Raw genomic sequence first — 24,299 nt, forward strand, 5'->3', positions numbered from 1 at the left:
TGTTTTCAATTTACTTTAATTGAGACTGTCAATGATCTTAATGTCAGGGTCTCATGATTATTGGCTGCTATATCCCAATGCCTAAAACTTCAAATAATTTACAACACAATCAAATTTACAAAGCTTTCCTCATACATTCAGGCAATACTATAGAGTTAATAAGTCATATCAGAACTATACAACTCTGTCATCAAGTACTCTCTGACTCTCTAGCTCTTCCTCCTTCCCAAACACTCTCCCAGTGCAGTGTATTAAGCCAGCATGAAGAGCAAGCCAGAGGCCTGGCTTCTCCTTACTTTTAATCTATTGCCCAAAGGCAGCCTCAGAATAGTAGAGAAGTAGGTACAAAATTTAGTATTATTAGTAACAGTTGGTGCCTTCCTACCTTATAGACCCATGGTCCTTTCTGGATTATGTTAATTCAACTAAAAATGACAAATAGATCATTGTAGAAATAATGTAATAGCAGTCATTTAACAGTATAGTAATGAGTTCTGAAGAAATGGAACCCAAAGGGAACTACTTTAGGATTTTAATAATGTACCCTCACCTGTTTTTCTCGTGGATTTTTAGAATTTCATGTGTCTGTTGAAGCAGTTGTTTCTCTAGCTTGTAAGTTGATAACGAATTCTCCAATAGTTGAATTTCAAGTCGAGATGTTTGATTTAGGACCTTAAGACATAAATGAAAACATTTCAAGAATTGAATATTTACAGAACAACAATACAAATGTCAAAAAAATTGGGGGGAATTTGCTTCTTTTCAGTTCTTGGTAGTGATGTTTGAAGGAGAATTTTCAAACTAAATGAGTTCCTATTGTTTAATGCTTTAAATATCTCTTTTGCATAGGATTTATTTTGGAATGGGATTGCAATTGAATGATAAACAGAGAAAACAGAACTATCAAATCCATTTCAGCAATGATGGCAAAGAAACATGGCCAGAAGCATTGTTATTCAAAACACACTTGGAAAATTGTCAAATACTTGACATATTTTGGATGTGTGCCAAGTGGATCCATCAACAGTTATGTAAACAGAAGTTTTAATACTGAATTCTCTTAAGGATGTTCCTTGGTTAAGATTCTGAGCTTTTTGTTGGTAATTTTCCACATATAAGGATAGAGAAACTAAAAGAAACTTCAGGCTTTTTTCTGTGCCATAATTCTCATAATCATAATCGAGCCCCTTCTGAGATGTGAGACATTTCCTATGTATTTGGGGTAGTATACATTAAAGAGGAGGAGCCTTTGGTCATACTATGATAGGATAAAAGGGTTCCCATCAATGGCAAATCTATTATTGAGACAGTTTGTCTATATTGTAAATGTATTTGCAGAATTAACCATGGATTCATTTAAATAAACTGAGAGGCTTGAGGTCTCCAAAACCTGGATAACAGAATCACCTAACCTGTACTGAAGAGGGCCCATAATCAGCCAGTTTTTTCTTCATATTCTGCCCTAAGGAACCTATGTGGTTTATAGAATCAGCATCAGAGCTCCAGAGTTTAAAGTTACCTGGAAGGTCATCTAGTCCCAACTCCTCATTTCCCAAAAGGGGAAAGTGAGGTCAAGAGAGGTTAAATGATTTCCCTAAAACTGGACAGATATTAAATGTCTAGATCCAGATCCAAGACACACCATATTTACAGAAAAGGTGCATTTTTAAGATAAGATGACAGTAGGTTACAACATGCTGTTGATGAAGCCAAGCTTCCATCCAAGCTTTTGCCCTCATACACTTATGCCCAATTTTTTTCCCTCAGTATCAACTTCTAGCAAAGCTATCCAAGATATATGGTATTAATAATAAATCTGTTTAGGTAAGAACAGTTAGATATGAATGAGTAAATATATTACTTCTATTTTGAAAAGAATCTAAAGCTCTCCTCAAGGAAAATAACAATGGATGAAACTTATTCAGAATTTTGATTTTGGATAGGAATAGTGAATATTTTGTAAAGGTTTGATGCAAGGAAGAGCTTCAGAGTATTGAATGAAATTCATTACCACTTGCTTACAATAGTCTTCTAATTCACCTCTTTGTCTCATCCCTCTCCACTCCAATTCAGATATAATATTATTCAGCTACTGCAGTGATTTTCCTAAAGCCTGGATCTGACCATATTACTTCCTTACTCAATAATCTACAGAGGCTCCTTATTACCTCCAGGATCAAAAATAAACCCTGGCATTTAAGACCCTCCACAATTGGGCCCATTCTTAGTTTTCTAGTCTTCTTTCATTTTATTCCCCTTGATTCATTCAATAATTCTGTTTTACTGGAGGTATGCTTTTCTTCAACATTCCATTCCGTGACCTTGCACTGGTTGTCCCTTGTGCCTGGAATGCTCCCGTTCTTTACCTCTGCCCCTTACTTCCTCTGGCTTCCTTTGAGACTCTGTTCAAATCTTACCTTCTGTAAAGTAAAGCCAAAGAGACCTTTCCTACCAAAACCCAGCTACCAATGTCTTCCTCTCTGAGATTACTGTCCATCTACCCTAAATATACTATTTAGGATGTACACAATTATTTTCATATTCTCCTCCTATTAGGCATGTGAGCTCTTGGAGGGCATAAAGTTTTGTTTGTTTGGTTTTTTTTTTTTTTTTGCTTTTATTTGTATGCCTAGTGCTTGGCACATAGTAAATAAGTTCTTACCAAATGCTTTTTAACTAACTGAAAAATCTATTGGAGGGGGGATATTTGAATTCAATTCAGTACAATGCAATTCAACAAACATTTATTTATCAAGTCATTATGCTAGGTAAGATGCAATAAAACACAGATTCTACCCTTAAGGAGCTTAATCTAGTCAGGTGTGTATTTTGGGGAGAAGGGAGAAGTATTATATGGATTAATTATACCAGCCCTACCTGTTATTTATCTTTATGTGTGTTTCCCTGGTCCTCAAGTATACTGCTATACCTTTGTGGGTAGAGACTTTATCTGGTGTCTGCTTTAAGCTCTCTCCATATAGTAGGCTTTCAATAAATTTTTGTTGCTGTTACTAATGATCATCATAAATTGTTTTTTCATCAAATTTTAGAGAATATATCAATGTAAAGAATATGGTAAACATTGATTAAATTAAATGAAAATTTAGAAAAAGTGACAAAGCTATCATGCAAAGATTACTTTTTCCTCATACACTGCAGGCATCATTTTGAACATACATTCATTTGGGTAAATGAAAGGAAACAAGTATTTATTAAGCATTACTATGTACCAGGTGGCTCAGTGGATAGAGTGCTGGGCTTGGAGTCAGGAAGATACATCTTCCTGAGTTCAAATCCAGCTTCAGACACTTACTAGCTGTGTGATCCTGGGCACAAGTCACTTAACCCTATTTACCTCTGTTTCTTCATCTGTAAAATGAACTGGAGAAGGAAATGGCAAACCATTCCAGTATCATTTCCAAGAAAATCCCAAACGGGGTCGTGAAGTGTTGAACACAACTGAAATGACTGAACAGCAACAACAAATATAACAGGTACAGTGCCAGGTACTTTACAAATATTATTGCATATGATCATCACAATAACCTTGTAAGGTAAATGCTATTATCATCCCCATTTTACATTTGAGGAAACTAAGTCAGACAGAAGTTAAATGAATATCTGCATCTAAGAGGCCTGAATCGATGCCTATTTTATCCAGTTTTTTGAATAATAATATTTCCCCAGAGTGGTCAGGATAAATCCTTATGCATAATAGTAGCCCTTACATATAGAATACTTTTATATTTAAATACCATGGATTCAGAACATGGTTTCTTCCTAAAAGGTCCAGTTGGAGTGGTTTGGCACCAACTATTTACAGAAGGCAAAACTGAGGCTATTCAGAGTAAGGTGATTTCTCATTATGATACAGCTAGAAAATAACTGAGTAGTGTTTTGATCCCAGGTACTTTTTAACTACAAATTCAAAGTCTCTATATTTGTCAAATCTGGTCAAATGGAAAGGGAAAAAAAATGTCTTTTCCCAAGGAAAGTAAGCTAATGTTACCTTTGGGAAAAAAAATTCTGCATAGTATGCAACTGAAAAACCAAGACCAGATTTTTCCTGATTTTTAATTTGAAAACTGTGAATTTGTAAAAACAAAGAAAACAAAATAAAATGATATTTCTAGTATACTAATGTACAAGCAGATAATAAACTCTAGACATTACCCTTCAAATATTCCATAGTTGGAGCTTTACCCCTTTAGCTCGAGGCTTTGATCCCAGCTAAAATGAAAAAACTAAACATGGTCTGTTGGAAATAGTATTGGATTTGGAGTCAAGGGACCTGGGTTCTAATCTAGGCTCTACTACTTACTATCTAACCTTGGAAATGTTACTTTACCTCTCTCTGTTTTCTTATATGTAAAATTAATGGGCTTAAATTTAGATGATTTCTAATGTGTCATGTTAGCCATTTTTACCTTTCATGAATAGAAAATCTGAAAGCTGGTTTTAAAAATACTGGAGAGAGCTAGACATCCAAGTTATAGTATGGAAAGAAGGTCCCATTAAAGAAGGCCACAGAATCAACAAGCTGGCAGGGGACACCAAAGAAAATCTTTATCTATTGCAGGAATAGAGTCTCTTACAGCAGAGATTGTCATATGCTCATCCATATATTCAAAAAGGACAGTTTGTGGATAATGCCATCTTTGAATCTTGGGTTACTGGTTATAAGAAGAACAGAAGACTTTAACTTTTCTCGTTGTTATTACTGCGAGTTATTTGGATGGTGTAGATCTGATAAGAAAGACAGTCTTCTGGTCCAGGAGCCTCACTATATATCTGCCTTCCAAGGGGGAGTCCACACAACAAGATAGCATTCTCAGTCCCGGGGGAACTATATAGGACCCTCTAGGACAGGGATTTCACTGGAATGTCAGAGTATAGCCATAATCATAATCCCAAGATCAGTATCCTCCCAAAGGAGATCTAAATAAACTATGGGTTACTGCTGAGTCAGGACTCGAGGAACCTGATGATAAGTGGAACCCACCAGGGAGAGAGGAGAATCGTGATGATAATTTAGAACAGGTTTTTATAACCTGGGCTCCACAGACCTCAAAGAGGTCCACAGATAGATTTCAGGGGGTCCAGGAACTTGGATGGGAATGAAACTCGTATTTTATTTTCACTACTTCCAACAGAAATTTAGCATTTCCTTCAAATTTGAATGTACAAAGCCACAATAGTATTGACTTAACTGAATTGCCAAAGGTGTCCAATGCATAAAAAAGTTAAGACTGCCTGACTTAGAAGTACATAGAGATTTTTGTTTGTTTGTTTTTTGTTGATTATGTGTTTCTTCTATTTGTTTATGGGTTCCCATGAGTCATTTGGATGTAATCTCTTCTAGGAGAGGTACTATCATTTTGTTCATTTTGTTCCAGCATCTAACAGAGTGAATGGCTCATGACAAGAGATTAACATGTGTTTTGGTTGATTGACTTGTCCTTTCACTGAGAGCTAACCTATAGGTTTTCCCCTAAATATCTCCTAGACAAGGCAAGTGCTTTGGTTTTGCTGTTTTACTGTAATTTGTTCCCTAGAAAATATAGAATGAGCCTGCCATTAAAAGTTAAAGCATTAAATGGAGCATTTGGCAGAATGGTGAAGGGCTAGCGATCTCAGGTTGGCTACTTTCTCACCATTTGTTCCTCGGTTCTGCTGCTTAACAGTGATCTAACTGTTCCTATTAAACTGACAGAACCCATTTCCTTCCTCACAAGCAACACACCCAAGACACATCATTGTTTAAAAAAAAAAAGAGAGAATGTGGAACAAGCCCCCAAGGAACACTTTCTTTTTTACAAGCTTAATTTTTCCAAAACACGTAAGACGGAGCAAAAAGAAGAGAAATGGACATGAAACTGGACTTTCACATTTTACAATTCAGTTCTTCTCTTTAAAAAATAGTTGCCTGAATAAAGGAGGCAACAATGGCATGTCAGTCAGCTGACACGCATTCATTAAAGTTTTACTATGTGTCAAGCACTGGGGATACAAGGAAAGTTTAAAAAAAATAGTACTTACCCTCAATGAGCTTATATTCGATGGAGGAGATGACAAGCAAACAAATGTACATGGAAAACATATACGGTGAGAAGGAAAGACAATCTCCTAAGGAAGGCACTAGCAGTGGAGGGTACTGAAAAGACATTCTGCAGAAGGTGGAATCTGAGCTGTCTTGAAGGAAGCTGGGGGGCCCAAGAGGCAGAAGTCAGGAGGGAGACACCATTCTGGGGTTGGGAAAAGAGCCAAAGCAAAGGCCCAGGGGAGAGATTGAGTGACCTGAGAGGAGAATGGCAAGTAAGCCAGTGTAGCCTAATTGTAGTGTACATAGAGAAGCATAAAGAGTAAGAAGACTGGAAAGAGAGGAAGGAGCAAGTTGTGACGGATTTGAAAGGCCAAACAGAGTAGTTTATATTTGACCCTAGAGGTAATAGGGAGCCACTGGAGTTTAGAGAGAGAGAGAGAGACAGAGAGACAGAGAGAGACAGAGACAGAGAGACAGAGTGTGTCTGCGTGTGTGTGTGTGTGTTTGTATGTGGGTGATAGGGCATGGGGGTGGGTGTATCATGGTCATACATGTTTTTGGCAGCTAAATAAAGGATAGGTTGAAACAGGGAGAGATTTCAGGCAGGGAGACCAATTAGAAGGCTTCATAATAGTCCAGAAAGGAAGTGATGGTAGGACTTGTAAGATAAGAATGGTTGTGGGAGTGCAGAGAAGTGGATATACAGCATAAAGAGAGGTTGTGAAGGTAGAAAGAACAAGATCTGGCAACATATTGGACATGTGGAATGATTATATTTCCTTTTAATGCCCTGGAGGGTGCATTCAATTTTAACAATCAATAAAAGAATATGAATACCAAGAATCAGCTGATAGTATAGTGGTAGAGCATTGAACCTGGAGTCAGAAAAACACCTCAGAAACTTACTAGCTACGTAACCCTGGGCAAGTCACTAAACCTCTGACTACTTCATTTTAAGGTTTCCTCATCTGTAAAATGGAGATAATAACAGCACTTATTTTGCAGGGTTGTTGTGAGGATGAAATGAGATAATATTTGCAAAGTGCTTAGCCTAGTTCCTTGTACATACTAGGCACTTAATAAATGTTTATTTCCTTCACTCTCCAAGAAAGAATATATGGAAAGACAAACATACTGCACAAAACTTTAATACACAGCTAGCAAATTTCAAGGTTTTTTGTTTTCATTTTTTAACTTTCCAAGGATCTCAAATAAGTATTTTTTTCTATTCTTTTTTCTTTCTATTTAAAATATTCTGTTGCTGTTGTTCAGCCATTTTTCAGTCATGTCTGACTCTTTGTGATCCTATTTGGGGTTTTCTTATCAATGATACTGGAGTGGTTTGCCATTTTCTTCTACAGATCATTCTACAGATGAGGAAGATAAAGGAAACAGGGTTAGGTGACTTGCCCAGGGTTACACAGCTAGTTAAGTGTCTGAGGCCAGATTTCAACTCAGGAAGATAAGTCTTCCTCACTCCAGGTGCTGCACTTTATCCACTGTACCACCTAGCTGCCCATTCAAAAAATATTTATATTTTCCAATTCAGGAGTAAAATAGGATGTCCTTTTTCTAATCCGTTAAGGTGTTTATTGCTTGTTTTTTACCATGCTAGTGTTACATAAGATGTAAAGGCAAACATTGTCCATCACTATTAGGCTTCAATAATTTGTCATTTATTGCCTTTTGTTCTTCTCCATGACTTAATTATCCAATCAAATCTAATCCAATGAGCATTTTTCAAGTATTTACTGTAGATAAGGCTCTACAGTATGACGAAAAAATGACAAAAATGACAAATAGCCTCTGACTCCAAGTAGTATAGAGTCTATTGCATATATAGACTGAAAAGAGAGGAGGTGGCACCCACATCAAGCCTAGAAGAGACTAAGAGGTAAAGATCAGGAGGTAATACATCCCAATCATGTAGACTAGCTCTTGCAAAGTCACAGATGGGAGGGATGGGATAACAATTTCAAGGAATAACAAGGAGACTAGTTTTACTGAAACAAAGTACATGAAGAGAAATATTACATATATATATGATGTGTGTATAGGTATAAAATATACATATTATATGATTACATATATGTATCTATGCATATGCATATATCTGTGTGTGTGTATCGTTAAAGTTCACAAAATGCTTTACAAATATCACCTCATCCTCACAAGAACTCTGGAAGGTAGATGCTATTATTTACCACCATTTTACAGAGAGGAAACTGAGATGAAGAAAAGTTAACTAACTTGCTCTGGGTCACACAGCTAATAAGTTTCTGAGGCTGGATTTGAACTCAGGTCTTCTTAACTCTAGGGCCAGTGTGCTATCCACTGTACTATCTAGCCATCTATCATAGAATAGGCCTAGAAAGGTTAACTGAAGTCAGATTGAGAAGGGCTTTAAAATGCCAAAAAGAGGGGTTTATATTTCATCCTAGTGGTCACTGAAATTTCTTGACTACAGATGGGGCTTTGTTTCCCAAGTACAATACATAAAAGAAGTTACCTCTCTGGTTTCTCTGCCATTTTCCCTCTACATAGATCTATTGCTTCTCTGTCTAAGAATTTCCCTCTCCTAAGGCAAAAGCAGCTGGGATAGAATATCTAGCTTCTGCAAAAGTTTTATTTTCCCCCCCATTTGTCAAATGGAGTTCCCAGAAGGCTATTGTCATCAAATTACAAACAGGAGGTTGATTTACAATGGTGGAGGGAGTTTCCACATTGATGAAATCATAGATCAGGACCAATACGTGATTAACCAATTAGGTCCTTTAAATTCTATGAAAGCAGGGCTGAATCTTTTCCATTTCTCAAAGAGCTCAAAGTATAAATACTAATTATATTAATTAAATTTCTTAATTAAAATTAATAGATAATTGAGGTAACTCAAAGTGTTGATCTTGCTCTAATTTATAGCATTTTCCTCTAGTTGTCAGGCTTTGGGACATTTACTATATCACATCTCTACCTAATCAATTAACAATCATTTAATTCCTTAGTACAAGTTTGTTTAATGCTGGGAATACAAAGAAAAAAATTAAGTGGTTCCTATACTCAGGATGCATGCATTCTAACAAAACATTCGCATCTCCTTTCCTGATTCTTCCAGTGCATCCCTCTCTTTTACTCTTTAATTTTTTTTTTGTAGATCATCCCAACATAATTGAATCACATTCATGCCCTCTGTCTATGTATTTTAATTGCCCTAATAATGATAAGGTTGCTAGGAATTACAAGTACCATCTTCCCATATAGGAACCTAAAAAGTTTAAATCTATGAAGTCCTTCAAAAAGGAAAATAATGAATGTTGGAGGGAATGTGGGAAAACTGGGATATTAATGCACTGTTGGTGGAGCTGTGAACTGATCCAACCATTCTAGAGAGTGATGTAGAACTATGCTCAAAGGGCTATAAAACTGTGCATACCTTTTGATCCAGAAATACCAATGCTAGCTCTATATCCCAAAGATATAAAAGGGAGGGAAGGACCTAGTTGTTCAAAAATATTTATAGCAGCTCTTTTTGTGGTAGTTAAGAATTGGAAATCAAAAGGATGTGCATCAATTGGGGATTGGCTAAAGAAGCTGAGGTAAATGATTGTGATGGAATGCTACTGTGCTGTAAGAAATGATAAGCAGTACAATTTCAGAAAACCTGGAAATACTTTATATCAGTGAAAGTGAACAGAACCAGGACACTGTACACAGTAACAGCAACATTGTACAGTGAAGAACTGTGAATGACAGCTATTTTCAGCAATACAATGATTCAAGACAACCCCAAAGGACTAATATTGAAGCATACTCTCCACCTCCAGAGAAAAAAACTGATATTGAATACATACTGAACCACACTATTTTTCACTTTCTTTCTTCTTGTACATAATGACTAATATGGAAACATTTTACATGACTGCACATGCATATCCTGTATCTGATTGCTTGCCATCTCAGGGAAGAGAGAGAAGAGGGAGGAAGAGATGGATAGAGTTTGGACTCAAAATTTTTTTAAATGTTAAAAAATATTTTAATATGAAAAAGAAAACATTAATAAAAAGAAAAAAACATTAAGTCCTTTATGATTTCTCTTTCATGTTTACCTTTCTATACTTCTCTCGAGTCTTGTGTTTAAAAGTCAAATTTTCAATTCAACTCTGCTCTTTTCATCAGGAATGCTTGAAAGTCCTCTATTTTATTAAATATCTATTTTTTCCCTTGAAGGATTACATTAGGGTTTCCTCGATATAATTATAAAATTTGGAACTGTGACCCAGAACTGCTTATAGGAAATAGAGTTGCTATTCAGTGCCAGTAGCATCCAGTGACAGCAAATGGTCCCCTGTAATCTCTTTCTGACTGGTTGTTTGACCCCCTTAGCACCTTTTGGCTGACAGCTCCTGAACCTGCTGCTACTGCTGCCACCTCCAAGGCCCATGCCAGTGCTACTGCCATTTGCATGCAGTCAGGACAGGCCCTCACTCTGGTGTCACAGACCTCTCCTGCCAACCTCCGAGGTTGAATTGGTTGGAAAAATGTCTTGCTCTAATATTCTTGCTCCAAATTTGATTTGAGGCATTATGTTAAAATTGTTCAGAGAATGTTGGGAGTGTTCATCACGGTTGCTGTCTGTACTCCACTGTGCTGGCTCCACCCCCAGACCTATGCTTTCTTTAGAAGAATCACTTTGGAGGCAATCTAGAGTGCATTAGAGTAGGAAGAGGCTGAAGATAGTTTTAAAAATAGGAGACTAATGCAATAGTTCAATCAAGAGGTAAGGATGGCTTAAGCTAGAATATTGGTCTTATAATTAGAGAGGAAGGAATGGGAGAGAAATATGCTGGAGACAATATTCAGTAACTGAGTATGTAGGATTAGTGAGAGTGAAGAAAACACTGACGCTAGGTGACTTGTTAGGGCTACTCTTGACAATAATGAGGAAATCTGGGAGAACATGGGGTTTGGGGGAAAACTTAATGAATTTTGTTTTATACATATTCAGTTTGAGATACCTACAGAATATCTAGATCAAATGGTCATTTAAGTGAATTGATGGAGAACTAACAAGTGAGGATATCAGAAAAGGCTTTTGTGAAAAGCCAACGCTTCAGCTGAACACTAAAGGGATTCTGGGAGTCTACGAGGTTGCAGTGAGGATAGGCATTTCCAACATGGAAGAAAGTCTATACCAAAGACACAGAGACAGGAGATGGGATGTTGTGTATAAGGAACAGCATATGGGCCAGTTTAGCCAGCATGTCAAGTGTACGAGGGAGAGCAATGTGTGATCAATGTGGAAAGGTTTAAATGCCAAACAGAGACACTTTCATTTTATCCTAGAGACGATGGGCACCATCAAAACTTCTGGAGTCAGAGAATGACATAGTGAGACACATGATATTTATAAAGAATATCAATATAGCACAAGATATAAGGGGTAGAAAATTGAAAGCCAGGACAACCTGAGATCAGGTCCTGCCTCTGACACATACTGGCTGTGTGACCTTGGGGAAGTCACCTAACCTCTCCATTCTTCTGCTTTGCAGAAAAGGTGCTAACCTTCATTGGAAGAAGGTTTTCTCACTCAGGATTTCTCTAGACCAATGAAATCATAGACTCATTACCTATTCATTATAAACTTGGCAGCTATGGATACCTTGGAGAGAGAGAAAGAAGGGACTAGGCATAGGGAGGCCAATTAGAAGGCTTTTATAATATATTAGGGAAGAGATAATGATGACCTGCCTGAAGTACAATAGTTGTATTATGAGAGAAGAAAAGAGAAAGTAAAATAAATTTTTCTAGTCCTTCAGTTTTAATATATATGTAATATATAATTAAATACATATGTATGCATGTATATGCATATGTTTATGTATGAATTTATATGTATATGTATGTATATATATATCTTTATTTTTTAAGTATGGTTCTTACATGCATCAAATTTTGCAGTACTGTTTTCTAATTCATTCTGCAACTCTTTAATTTTTGAATCCCCTAACAATAAAACAAATCCATTGAAATGTTCACTTCATGTATTACATTCTGCTAAAGATCACAGAGGGACACAGAAGGATCTACTAACCCTCCCCTTATTTTACAGAAGTGGAAATTCAGGCCTAGAGAAATTAAGTGATTTTGCCTAATGACAAGGCTGGGATTTGAACTGGATTCCTCTGACTTCAGATCCTATAAATTTTGCTTTGCATTGGTAGATGTTCTCTATCCAAGCTACCAACCAATGTTTGAGAAGTGTTTACCAAACACCTATTATATGCCTAACATTATACTAGTCACCATAAGATAATATAAAAATAAAAAGGTCTTTACCCTTAAAAAAATTTATATTTTATTTGGGTAGATAGTCTTCACATACATATATGAAGCTATTAAATTTTTTTTAAATAATATTCTACTGTGGTTTATAGATTAGTTGTAATAGTTGAAGAAGATGATGTTGAGGAATACGGTTAGATTTGAATGGATAGTCCCTGCTATGGAAAAAAATTAAAAAACAAAACAAAACAAAACAAAAACCAACAAACCCTGTACTAAGATAGAGAGGTAATATCCAATAAACAGGTAGCTATATGTGCTTACTGGAAAGCTAGCACTTTTTGGTTGGTACTGTTGTTACTAGCTACATGATTCTAAGCAGGTTACTTAACTGCTGTCTGCCTCAGTTTCCTCATCTATAAAATGGGCATAATAGTTACACCCATCTTCCAGGGTTGTTGCAAGGATAAAATGATATCAGAGTTGCAAAATGCTTTGCAAAGTTTAAAACTCGGGATGGCTAGGTGGCGCAGTGGATAGAGCACCGGCCCTGAATTCAGGAGGACCTGAGTTCAAATCCGACCTCAGACACATAACACTTACTAGTTGTGTGACCCTGGACAAGTGACTTAACCCCACCGCCTAGCCAAAAACAACAACAACAACAACAACAAAAACCCTTAAAACTCCACATAAATGCTATCATTATTATTATTAATTATTGTTATATTATTGTTGTTGTTAGCCCACAGGTTTGTTGTAGCATATCTGATTACTGAATTTTAAAACTAGAAGAGACTTTGGGAATCATCCAATTTAACTCCATCATTTTACCATCAGGAGAACTGAGAAGCAGAGAAGTTAGTTAAGTGCAGGCCACACATGTAGGAAATGTAAAAGTTAGCATTCAAATTCACCCAGCTCCACCAAGTTTAAATACAGTGTTTTCTGACTCAATGAGCAGTTATTGTGGTTCATTCATCTGGTTATATGTTGTATACGCCCTTTACAGTATAAAGTTACACCTACACTATATTTACACTTATTTACAGTGTAAGATCCTCAGAGGCAGGAACTATGTCACAGAATCACAGAACTTTTTCAAATTGGAATAGACTTCAGACATCATCTAGTTCAACCTATGCTCCCAAAGAATCCCACCTACAAAAAATAGTCATTTATTCTCTGACTGAAGACTTTTTTGATGAGAGGAAACTGGTTACCTCCTGAGACAGATTAGTCACTTTTGGACAACTCTAATCATTAGGATTTTTCCAGACATCAGATTAAATTAATTCTTGCCCATTGCTTCTGACTGTGCTTTCTGGTGCCAAAGAAAGCAAGTTTAATCTTTCTTTCACATGACAATCCTTCAACGATTTGAGCCTAGCTATCATGTCTCCCCATCCCCAATTCCACCGAGCTAAATCTTCTCTTTTCCAGGTTGAATGGCCCCCAGTTCCTTCAACCAGATCTCCAAAGATAGGGACTCAAGGCTCTTTTACTCTCCTGGTTGCCCTTCTCTGGATGTTCTTCAACTATTCAATGATCTTCCTAAATATTGGTGCCTAGAACTGAGGAAAATACTGTAGATATGCTCTGACCAGGAAAAAGTAAAGTGAGATTATCATCTCCTTACTCTTGGAAGCTATACCTCTATAGAAGGTGGACCGAATCAGCTTTGTTTTGTTTTGCTTTGAGGGGGTTGGATTTATATTGATCTTGAAGTTCTCTAAAAACTTAAACTCTTTTTCAAAGAAAGTACTGTCTAACCAGGTCAAGTTGACTTCAATATTGTATTTTCTGAGCTTAATGAAATGCCTTACATACATCAGGTACTTAATCAAAGCATGCTGGAAGAGCAAGAATGGGTTTTGGTAAAATGCTTCCAAATTAGTAAGAAGGAACCAGGAAAGCAAGGTTCTGGTCTACTTCTTTACATCACTATCTAAAAGACAGATTACAATATATATCAAAACTGTTGTGACCATTTCATGTAGCTATGTTCCATTATTATGGAAGTGAAGCCAGTTTTAGAAATAAGAGTGCTCCCCAGAATGTAGAAAAGTATGAAAGGAAATGAAAAATAGAGTATTTGGTCATTACTGGGGAATAGGGCAGATCTAGACAACATAAAAGAAACAATTGGTTTTGTAACTACTTTTGTAAATGTCTGCTACATAGTGAGCCTAAATAAAAATTTGGGATGGATTTTGTAAACTTGGGCCCAGATCAGAACTTGAGTGCAGAGAACATGATTTATCACAAATAGTACACATCCTTCTACAACAGTCTAGATAAATAAAATTCATGCATCTATTTGCTTCCACTAAACAGGCTGAGTCTGTTACAGTGATCAGGACTCCCCAAACCAAGAGAAACTTTGTAATTGCAGTAAAGTATGTATAGAAGTCCCTATCTAATGTTAAGCATTGTTTCAAACTCTTCATGACTCCATTTGGGGTTTCCTTGGCAAAGATAATAGATTGGTCTGCCATTTCCTTCTCCAGCTCATTGTATAATGAGTACACTGAGGCAAACAGGGTTAAGTGATTTGCCCAGGGTCACACAGTTAATAAATGTCTGAGACCAGATTTGAACTCAGGTCTTCCTAACTCCAAATCTGGGACTCTACCCACTATGCCACCTAGCTGCCAAGAAAGTTACAACAATAGCCAGAGGTCAAAGTTTAGTCCCTCCTTAAAAGACTTTTTTTTCCCCTGAAATAGCAAGTTTTCTCACTTAAGCAAGCTCTTGTGAGAGGCATCTGTGAAGCAGCAGAAAAAAAAACAAAAACAAAGACCTAGAGTAGAGAGACTTGGATAAAAGTTCTGAACTAGATGTGTGATGCCATTCAGGTAAATTATCCCCTCTGAATCAACCAACCTTTCAAAATTGTGAGAAAAGTGATTTCTGTTAACAATTTCTGAGTGCCAAATATTCATTCTCTCTATAGACGGATAATAACTAGCTTTTTAACAGTACTTTACAGTTTGCAAAGCACCAAACATGTTATGTCACTTAAATGAAAAGGCATTCATTAAATGCTTATTGTGTGCAAAGCACTGAGTACATATGTATGTATATCTATCATCTATCTATGTATCTATCAATCTGTCGATCTATCTAGACATCCATCTTTCATTTGTGTATGGGAGTTCCAAAGAAGACACTCCTTTTACCAATATAGATCAGCGTTTGTGTTATGCCAGATAACTATGAAAGAGTTGTGAAAAGCAGACTTGCTCAGGCTCACATAGTCAATCTGTGCCAGGGGAAGGAAGGAAACAAGCATTTATTAAATGCCTACTGCCTGCCAGGCACTGTGTTAAATATTATCTCACTTGATTGTCACAACAACCCTGAAAGGTAGGTGCTATAATTACCCTCATTTTACAATTGAGGAAGCTGAGGTAGACAGAAGTGACTTGCCCAAAGTCACACACCTCATAAGTGTCTAAAGCTGAATTTGAACTCAGGTCTAGCATTCTATCCACTTCTCTGCTTAGCAAAGGGTGGGACTTCAAAGATCTACCTGACTCGAGGCCAGCTCTCTATCCTTAACACCATGCTGCCTCTCAAGGTGCCATATGAATATGATCTACCACCATTATCAATTTTCATGTTAGTGGTGGAAAATAGCATGTCTTTCTCCCTCCAGGTTGTTGTTCAAACTGAATATTTATGGACATACGGATCATCTATCTATGAAATGAACTTGTAGATAAAGGAAAGTCTTGGGTTTTCTATTAGCTCTCTGCTCAAAATTACTCCTCAGGTTCTTAAGTATATGTTAATTATGTAGAAAAAATGCCTACATGCTGTAAAATCATAGCACATTAGAGGTGGCATGAACCACATACAATACCTGATCTAATTTTCATTTTTCACACAAAGAAACTGAGACTTCTGGAGATTCAGTACTATGCCCAAGGTCACACAGGTAGTGAGCAGAAAGGCTTAAATCTAGGACCCATGTCTCCCGATTCCCCTTCTAGTGCTCTTTCCACCACATCTCTCCGTCTCATCTCAAACAGTAAATTCTACACATTCCTCGAAGTTAATAAATTCCCTTTGTGGTCTCTTCTCTATCAGGCCTACAAACCTCCATAGGGACCGCAGTGTTCAACTTGTTGGAAAGTTATTACAGAAGATACATGAAAGTTCACGCAATAATGTGACACGCTGAAATGTGCATCAAAGGTGCTATCTTGACCTTAGAAATGATTTGTTTTGCTTGACACTTCTAGCACTTCCCGGTTGGTAGCCTGACTGTTTATTTGAAGTTAAATGCTGATCAGTCGTGTTGTCAGTCCTTTTTTTTTTTTTACAAACATATACAAAGGTAAATTTACCAACTCTCATTAAATCAAAAGAGCCATACAAAATAAGCCAGTCAGTCCTTGTTGTTAGCAATATGTATACAATAGAGTATATAATGCTCCTTGAATCTCTGTGTTGAAATGCATTCTTTGTTTTGGTAGAGAGCTTTGAAAAAAAACCCGAAAACCACACACATCTTCATAGTTAACAACTTGTCAAGTCTGGCCCCAGGGACATACCTGGGTCTCAACATCTGTAAGTTTTCTTGTCTGCTCTGCTGTCTGACTAAGAAGGCTGGTTCCTATCTCAAGCATGGTGGCCGTATGGTTCTGAACAGCATTCTGCTGTAGCTGAGCCATCTCCGACTTCATATTTTCCACAATGTAATTCTCAAGCTGTGAAGGATAAAGAAAGGACATGATACATTCTAAGTCAAATCTTTTCCAATGAGGCATATATTAGTTAATATAACTCAACAAAACACATCTGGCAAATCAGTCCTCATCTGATGATGGTCTGCTAAGAGACATAACTAGCAATTACGGCATCCAGGGCACGCAGCATGAAATTCATGCACTAAATCAACATTTCAAATAAAATTCAGTTGGGCGGCAAAAGGGGAGAGAGACAGAAACATAGGGGAAAAAGGAGTCCAATGCCAGAGAGAATGACATATGGGGAGAAGGAGCTGGACAAGACAGGGCCAGGAATGCAGTTGAAGTGTGGCCATGGAAGGAAGAGATTACACTGTCTGGTAGTTTCCAATTTTAACTAATTATTACTGCTAACTCACTTGTTTCTATGCAAGCAAAGTGCCATCAGAGCCTTCTAAATTTTGTTGCCCTAGTACAATTAGTACTAAGTTCAACGCTCCCCAACCTAGTCATGGCTCTGGTTCTCCTTCCCAAGTAATGGTAGAAACAATGGAGAAAACCATTAGATTCTCAGTTCCACCAGTTCATCATAGCAGACATCATTAGCATAATAATAAGAACTTAAATGTCTATCAAGCAATCAACAAGCTCTTATAGATAGCTTATTAAATGTTATGCACCCCAGACACAAAGATAACAATGAAACAGCCCTTGCCCTCAAGAAGCTTACATTCCATTAGGAAAGATAACACATATATGTATATCTAAGCTATATCCATATAAATACGAGGTGATTTTTTTTTAAAGGTACTGACAGCTAAGGCAATCAGGAAAAGTCTTCTGTAGGTTGAACTGAGCTTTGAAGGAAGCTGAAGATTCAGAAAGACAGAGGTGAGAATGGAGTGTTTTACAAGTGTGGAGGATGGTCTGTGCAAGGCATGGAGTAACACGTTTGAGGACCAGCCAGAAGGTCAGTTTGACTTGATTGTAGAGAGCATGAAGGGAAACAACATAAGAAAAGGTGGAAAGGAAGATTGGAGTTAGGCTGTTAACAGCTTTAAATGTAAAGCAGAGGAGTTTATATCTGACCCCAGAGGTAACAGGAAGAAGTCCCTGGAGTTTATTGTGTAGGGGAATTTCATGTTTAAATGTGTACTTTAGGAATATTGCTGAACTTTGTAATTTTCAAAGTACTTTGAGCTACAGAATTCCACTGAATCCTCAAAATGAGCTGTAGGAAGGACATTTTACACATGAGGAAAGTGCCTTTCAGAGGTTTAAGTGACTTGTCCAAGGCTACAGAGCTACTAAGTAACACAGCTGATTGCTTTTTCTCACTCCATGATTATGCTTATTCAATACTAAAAGATCAGATTCCAAAGTTGATTCCTGCTGATATTGTCTTCATAGCAAATGCAGAATCACTCTGGAGGCAATGAAGGGCAGCTACCTAGGGCTCTTGTTTGTAGGAGGTTGTAGTTACCAAGTTTATGCTAAGGGAGCTACAGAGGAGAAGCAGAGGGCTTCATTGGACCGTTGGGTTAAAATGGAGCACACAGCTACGTAGCAGAGGCTGAAATGCTGATCAACCCAGAGAATAGCATTCCCTCTTTCCAGAGAGATGACCATTTAATTCCTCATCATCCTATCACATAGAAGTAGGGACCTGGAGAAATTAAGTGACAATATCAGGGTGCAAGTCAAACCCAGGAGATGAAAGGTCAAATTTTCTTGCATATATAGTTTGCTTACTCAATTCCCACATGTCCATTCTTCAGTGGCCACATTTTATGATCCCAATTACACATATGTGGAAATTGGAGCCCAGTAAAATCAGCTCCCAGGCCACACACTACAGCAATAGCCATTGCTGGGTTTGAACTCTGAAGTCTTTAATTCCTACCACAAAGCTCTCAGTACTTGATAACTACACCAAATGAGTGTTCACAAACCTCATTCAATGTTATTAGCAACTTCATGTATGTTGTTTTTCTTTTATTACAGGTTTAGTGAATGACTTTTTATCTCATATTTTGCTTTAACTTTAAAGCATGTTTATAGTTTACTGACTGTGATTTTGATCAACTCACAATTTTAAAACTATAAATTGCAGAGAAGCTGCCAACCTGATTTTGGAGAGGAGGTTTCCTCAGCTAGCAATTTCCTATGCTAATGAAATTACAGGTCCAAACTCTATTCCTAATTACACATCAGTATGTAATGAACCTCTGGCTAAATTGAATTTATTTTCTTTTTGAGGTCTTGGGAACTTTAATGTAGAACATAGCTATTTGTTGATTCCAAATCTTAAACATGACATACTCCCTAGTTGTTGGAAGGTGGATGTGAAATGGCAAATGACAATAAATATAAAGCATTGTAAAGTTTGGGGCAGCTAGGTGGCTGAGTGGATAGAGTACCAGACCTAGAGTCAGGAAAATTTGAGTTCAAATCTAGCTTCAAACACTTACTAGATGTGTGACCCTAGGCAAGCCATTTAATACTGTTTGCCTCAGTTCCCTCATCTGTAAAATGAGCTCAAAAAAGAAATGGTAAACCACTCTAGTATCTGCCAAGAAAACCCCAAAAGGAGTCAAGAAGAGGACTGAAAAACAACCGAACAACAATAACAAATTGTAAGGTTTGCAAAGCTCCTTACATATGTTATCTCATTTGAACCTCACAAAAGCACTGTGAATTAGCGTCTACAAGTATTTTAATACCTATTTAATTAATAAGGAAACTGAAGCTCATAGAAAATTGTTGAGTTTACCAGGGTCACAAAGCTAGTAAATGTCAGATGAAGAATTTGAACCCAGGTCTTCCTAACTCTCAAGTCCAGCACTCTAGACATTAGCCAAGTTTGTCTTTGCTTTTGGTCAACACTAACCAAGCAGCAGGACTGTTTAATGTCAGCATTAAACAGATTGACTGTAAAGAGACTTAGAGAGCTGCCTGATCATAATTTTTGGAGGTCTCAAATCTGCTATCAAATTCTTTATTAAGGCGGCCGCCATGAAAACTACCAATGCCTCTCTAGTTAATCCATTTTTAATCAAATGGGCCTGCTGTCTACAGCAGTAATGAACTAACTGCCTTTTATTGTTTTTTTTTTTTTTTTTTAAAAGGAACCTGCACAGTGAAGTAGCAAGAACCAGATGTAGTTGATTTAAAGACTGAGCTGGGAAGAAAAAGTCAAATATACAATGTGTGATTAATAAGGAGGACCTCTTTCATCTTATCTATAAACATTCCTCTGCAGATGTATAGCTGTGAAATCCATCCTGATGGGCCACATCAGCTGAGCCTAGAAAAAATTTTTAACAAATTCGATTGTGCATCCATATTCCCTACTGATTTTAAAACCATGTTTACAGAAAATGCCAGATGCTTAATAGTTAAATATTTTATGCACGTCTCAGAGTTGAGCCTTAAAGCTTTGAGACCAGGGACCATAGGCCTGCCAGGGTTATCAAGCAGAGGACTTCCAAACTATAGCCACAGTCTTATATAGTCAAACTGTCCCAAGGATTACCCAGAATTTAAGAAGATAATGGCTTAGTAACTTGCTACAAAAAGTAATTTGGTCATGGACAAAGTAAGCTTCAAGATCTGCTTTCATCTATTCATTAGTTTTAGTTCATTCAGCATTTACTTTACTAGAGCTTTACAACAGGTAGACAGGAAAACCACTTTTACTCCATGCAACCAAATCACAGCTATAAAGGGCTAAGGTCATGGAGTAATGCCAGCAAGAGGTGAAAGAAGGTTAGGGAGTGGTTTGGACACAGTCCGTTCACTGCTCTTTGGCCACTGCCTCCTCTCTTGGGACCCCTGAGAACCATTGGTTATTAACCACACTGTGCTCTTAGATTGTAGACTCAGCCAAGTTTTCTCCCGTTCCCATTCTATTCATCACGAATGATTGTGACATACACTGTGTGGTAAAAGAGACTAGATTCCCAAGCAGGCTGCCCAGCTTCGTTCTGAGAGACAGAGCCCACTGAGCATAATACACTGCTATGAGCCCCCAGAGATAGAATCTAGAACTCAGCATCTAATATTATCTGGCGTACAGAAGACATTTAATATATGTTTGTTGAACTAAATTAAATGGACCAGTATAAAATATGAAAGATATGCTAAAAACAAAGAAAAAAGGTTTTGACAAGAGAAATGTTTTCTTGTACTGAGGAAGACATCGGTTGATTCCTTGGCAAATGCAAAGTTTTCCCTTTAAAGTGAAAGTTCTTAAAATCCATGATCTGATCTAACTTCAAATATGAAAATACTACTACTCCTACTGAACTCAACACATAACAAATATTTGTAAACGTCTTTGTATGCTAGTAATACATAGCAATATGACACCCAAACTCTGTCCATTTACTACCTATGTGACCCTGGGTAAGACACTTAACCTCTCTCTGGGTTTCAGATTACTTATCTGTAATTTGAGTGGGTTGTACTAGATGCCTTCTTAGGTACTTTTTCAGACATACTTCAATGACGTTGAACAGGTTTGGGGGGGGGAGGCACAAACACAAATTACTAAGAAACCCAGGAGGGTGAGATAAGTACAAAAAAGAGCCAGACAGGGGGCTGGAAGGAATTTGAAAAGAGAAAGATCACTTTCAGGTAGGGAAGGGGAGTATTATATTAGGGAAGGCTTCATAGGACAGGTGATATTAGAGTTGGGCCTCAAAGGAAAGGGAGGGATTTAAATAGACAGAGAGGGGGGAGGGGGGATGGACTATTCCAGACAAGGAGGATACTTACTGTGAGTGAAGCCATTGAGGAAGGAGAAGGCCCAATAAGATTGAGGGATAGACAATAGTCTAGTTTGACTAGAAAACAGAGAATATGAAGGGAAATAAGGAGAAATCTGGCTGCAGCTGGATTTAAAGAATCTTGAATCATGACAGAATCAGGTGTTCTGAATTTATTTTTTAAACAATAAAGTGATACTGAAAGTTAGTCAGGGCAGTTGTGCATTAGGAAGATTATTACTGTGCCAACTATGGGTTAGATAGGGAAGAGCTGGAGACAGAGGCTCTGGTCAGGAGATTAACAGAATAGTTTAGGCAAGGCATTAAATAGAATATAAGCTTCCTGAACTAGGGAATGCTTCATTCTTCGTATTCATAATCCCAGCACCTAGCACATCATTTGGCAAATAGTGGTTACTGTTGGTCATCCTTTGTTCCAGAAGAGGAACACTGACATTGTGAAGGTGATGTTATGATGTGCCAGTGAATTAGATTCACAAAGACATCAGCCTCATTCTCTCCTCCAGAGTCTTAGAAGTTCAGTGGCAAAACAAAAGTCAAGAAGACTGGTCATGGCCTGGGTTGCAGTGGATGACCTTGGCCTTTCTAAATTAAGATCTTTTCTAGGCCTCAGTTTGTCTGAGGCAATACTCATTCAATTACTAAGGGCTAACAGTTGCTGATTATTTGGGGGTGGGGGAAGGTGTCATCTTATCCAGGAGTAGGGAACCTGCAGCTTCAAGGCCACATGTGACCTCAAGGCCACAGGTTCCCCACCCCTGAAAGGCATTGAGAAGGGAAGTAGAAAGGATGGAGCAGACATAAGAACCATTGTTAAGAAAAAAAAAGTAGGGTTTCTCAGTGTGTTAGTTGTAGAGGGTGAGAATGAGGAGAGAAGAATCAAAGATGAATCAGACATTTCCAGCCTGAATGGCTGAGGGGATTGTGGTGCTATCAACATAGAGAGGTTAGAAAGAGAAAGAAATGTGTTACTGCTGTCAATTTTGAGGTGCCAATGAGACTTCCACATGGAGAGAATCTGTCAGGCAATTTTAGATATGACTAGTACTCTAGATGGTCCTGTCTATTATCGACTTACATTTATAGAGTAGCTAGATGCTTCATGAAGAGGCAAGAGTATTGGACTTGGAGTCATGAAGACCCGAGTTTAAATTCTGCCTCAGATAATTACTATCTGTGTTATCAAACCATATACAAGTCACTTAACCTCTCTGTCTCAGCTTCTTCACCTGTAAAATTGAGGTAATAATAGCATGCATCTCAGAAGATTTGTTGTGATTATCTAATGTGAGAATATATATAAAGCACTTTTTAAAACTTAAATTACTATATAGGTGCTAGCTATTATTATTAAAGCAGGGTGGTTGCCAGTGATAAAAGTCTTCCACTTGTACTTTCAATGCTATTTCTTCCTTTTCCTCCCTGATATATTTTAAACTATCAAGAGCTTTTGGGAGTACAGCCTCTGTAATTTAATCTCTCTCTCATCTTTCTGTCATCCACAAATTAGTAAGGATGCCATACAAATAATCAATGCTGAAATGCTGAAAATGCTGAAAAGCAAAAGCTGGAGATACTTAGGGTATTCCACTGGAGACCTACCTCTAGGTTGGCATTTGTCACTACTTTTTAATTTCAGGTGGTTCAAATACAGCTAACTGCCTGATTTTCATAGTGATGATAATTAAAGACAGTGGAATGGGTGAGTTTCCCAAGGGAGAGAATGTATAGAGAAAAGAGCAATAACTATAATATTAAGAAAACTCAAAGGTAAGGAATGGGAGGATAAAAAGTCAGCAAAAGAGGAGAGGAATGGAGAAGAAGAAAAAAAACATGAGTGAAATGTTGAGGAAGCTAAGGGCAAGGGGCCATCAAGAAGGAAGGGATGATCAGCAATGTCAAACGTTGCAAAGAAATTAAAGGGGATAAGTACAGGAAAAAAAAAACACTGGAGTTATGGATAAGATCAGAATTACAGAATTTCAAAGTTAGTAGATATCTGTCAGTAGACTTTCAGATCGTAACTGCATGTAATAACAAGGACAATGTAAGGATTTTTCTGGATAAGGAAAACCTAAGCATTTTATATTTATAGAATAGTAAAGAGTGAGAGATGCATTGAGGAAAAGTTATTTTTGATGGAATGAGGAGACAAAAGAGATGAGATGAAATGGATTGAGGTTATGAGTGGTTGAGTTCACTTTGTCAAGTACTATGGTATTGGGATTCAGTGAATACAAGATGATAGAAAGCTGATACCAAGTTTCTCTCTCTCTCTCTGTCTCTCTGTCTCTCTCTCTCTCCCCCCTCTCTCTCCACACACACACACACATATTACCTTATGTGGCTATAGAACTTCAAAATACATTTGCCTCTGTTATCTCATTTGACCATGATGCAGGCTAATAATTCCAGTATTTATAAAGCATCATCTCTGATAAATCCATGGTTCATAGAAAGGAAAAGCAGCAGATATCAAGGGATAATTGT

At 37.4% G+C, this 24,299-nt stretch overlaps 1 protein-coding gene across 2 annotated transcripts in view; it reads right to left on the reverse strand.

The window, feature by feature from the left end:
- Positions 1 to 24,299, reverse strand: part of ANGPT1 (angiopoietin 1) — a 321,756-nt gene that overhangs the window by 146,039 nt on the left and 151,418 nt on the right. For both annotated transcript variants that reach the window (XM_027849877.1, XM_027849876.1), the window contains exons 2-3: positions 16,885 to 17,040; positions 551 to 672 (exon numbers count right to left, since the gene is read on the reverse strand). In XM_027849877.1, coding sequence (XP_027705678.1) covers positions 551 to 672; positions 16,885 to 17,040 — 278 coding nt within the window. The remainder of the gene's footprint in view (positions 1 to 550; positions 673 to 16,884; positions 17,041 to 24,299) is intronic.

Source organism: Vombatus ursinus, unplaced genomic scaffold (assembly GCF_900497805.2).
Source record: "Vombatus ursinus unplaced genomic scaffold, bare-nosed wombat genome assembly UNPS02008961.1, whole genome shotgun sequence".
NCBI lineage: Eukaryota > Metazoa > Chordata > Mammalia > Diprotodontia > Vombatidae > Vombatus > Vombatus ursinus.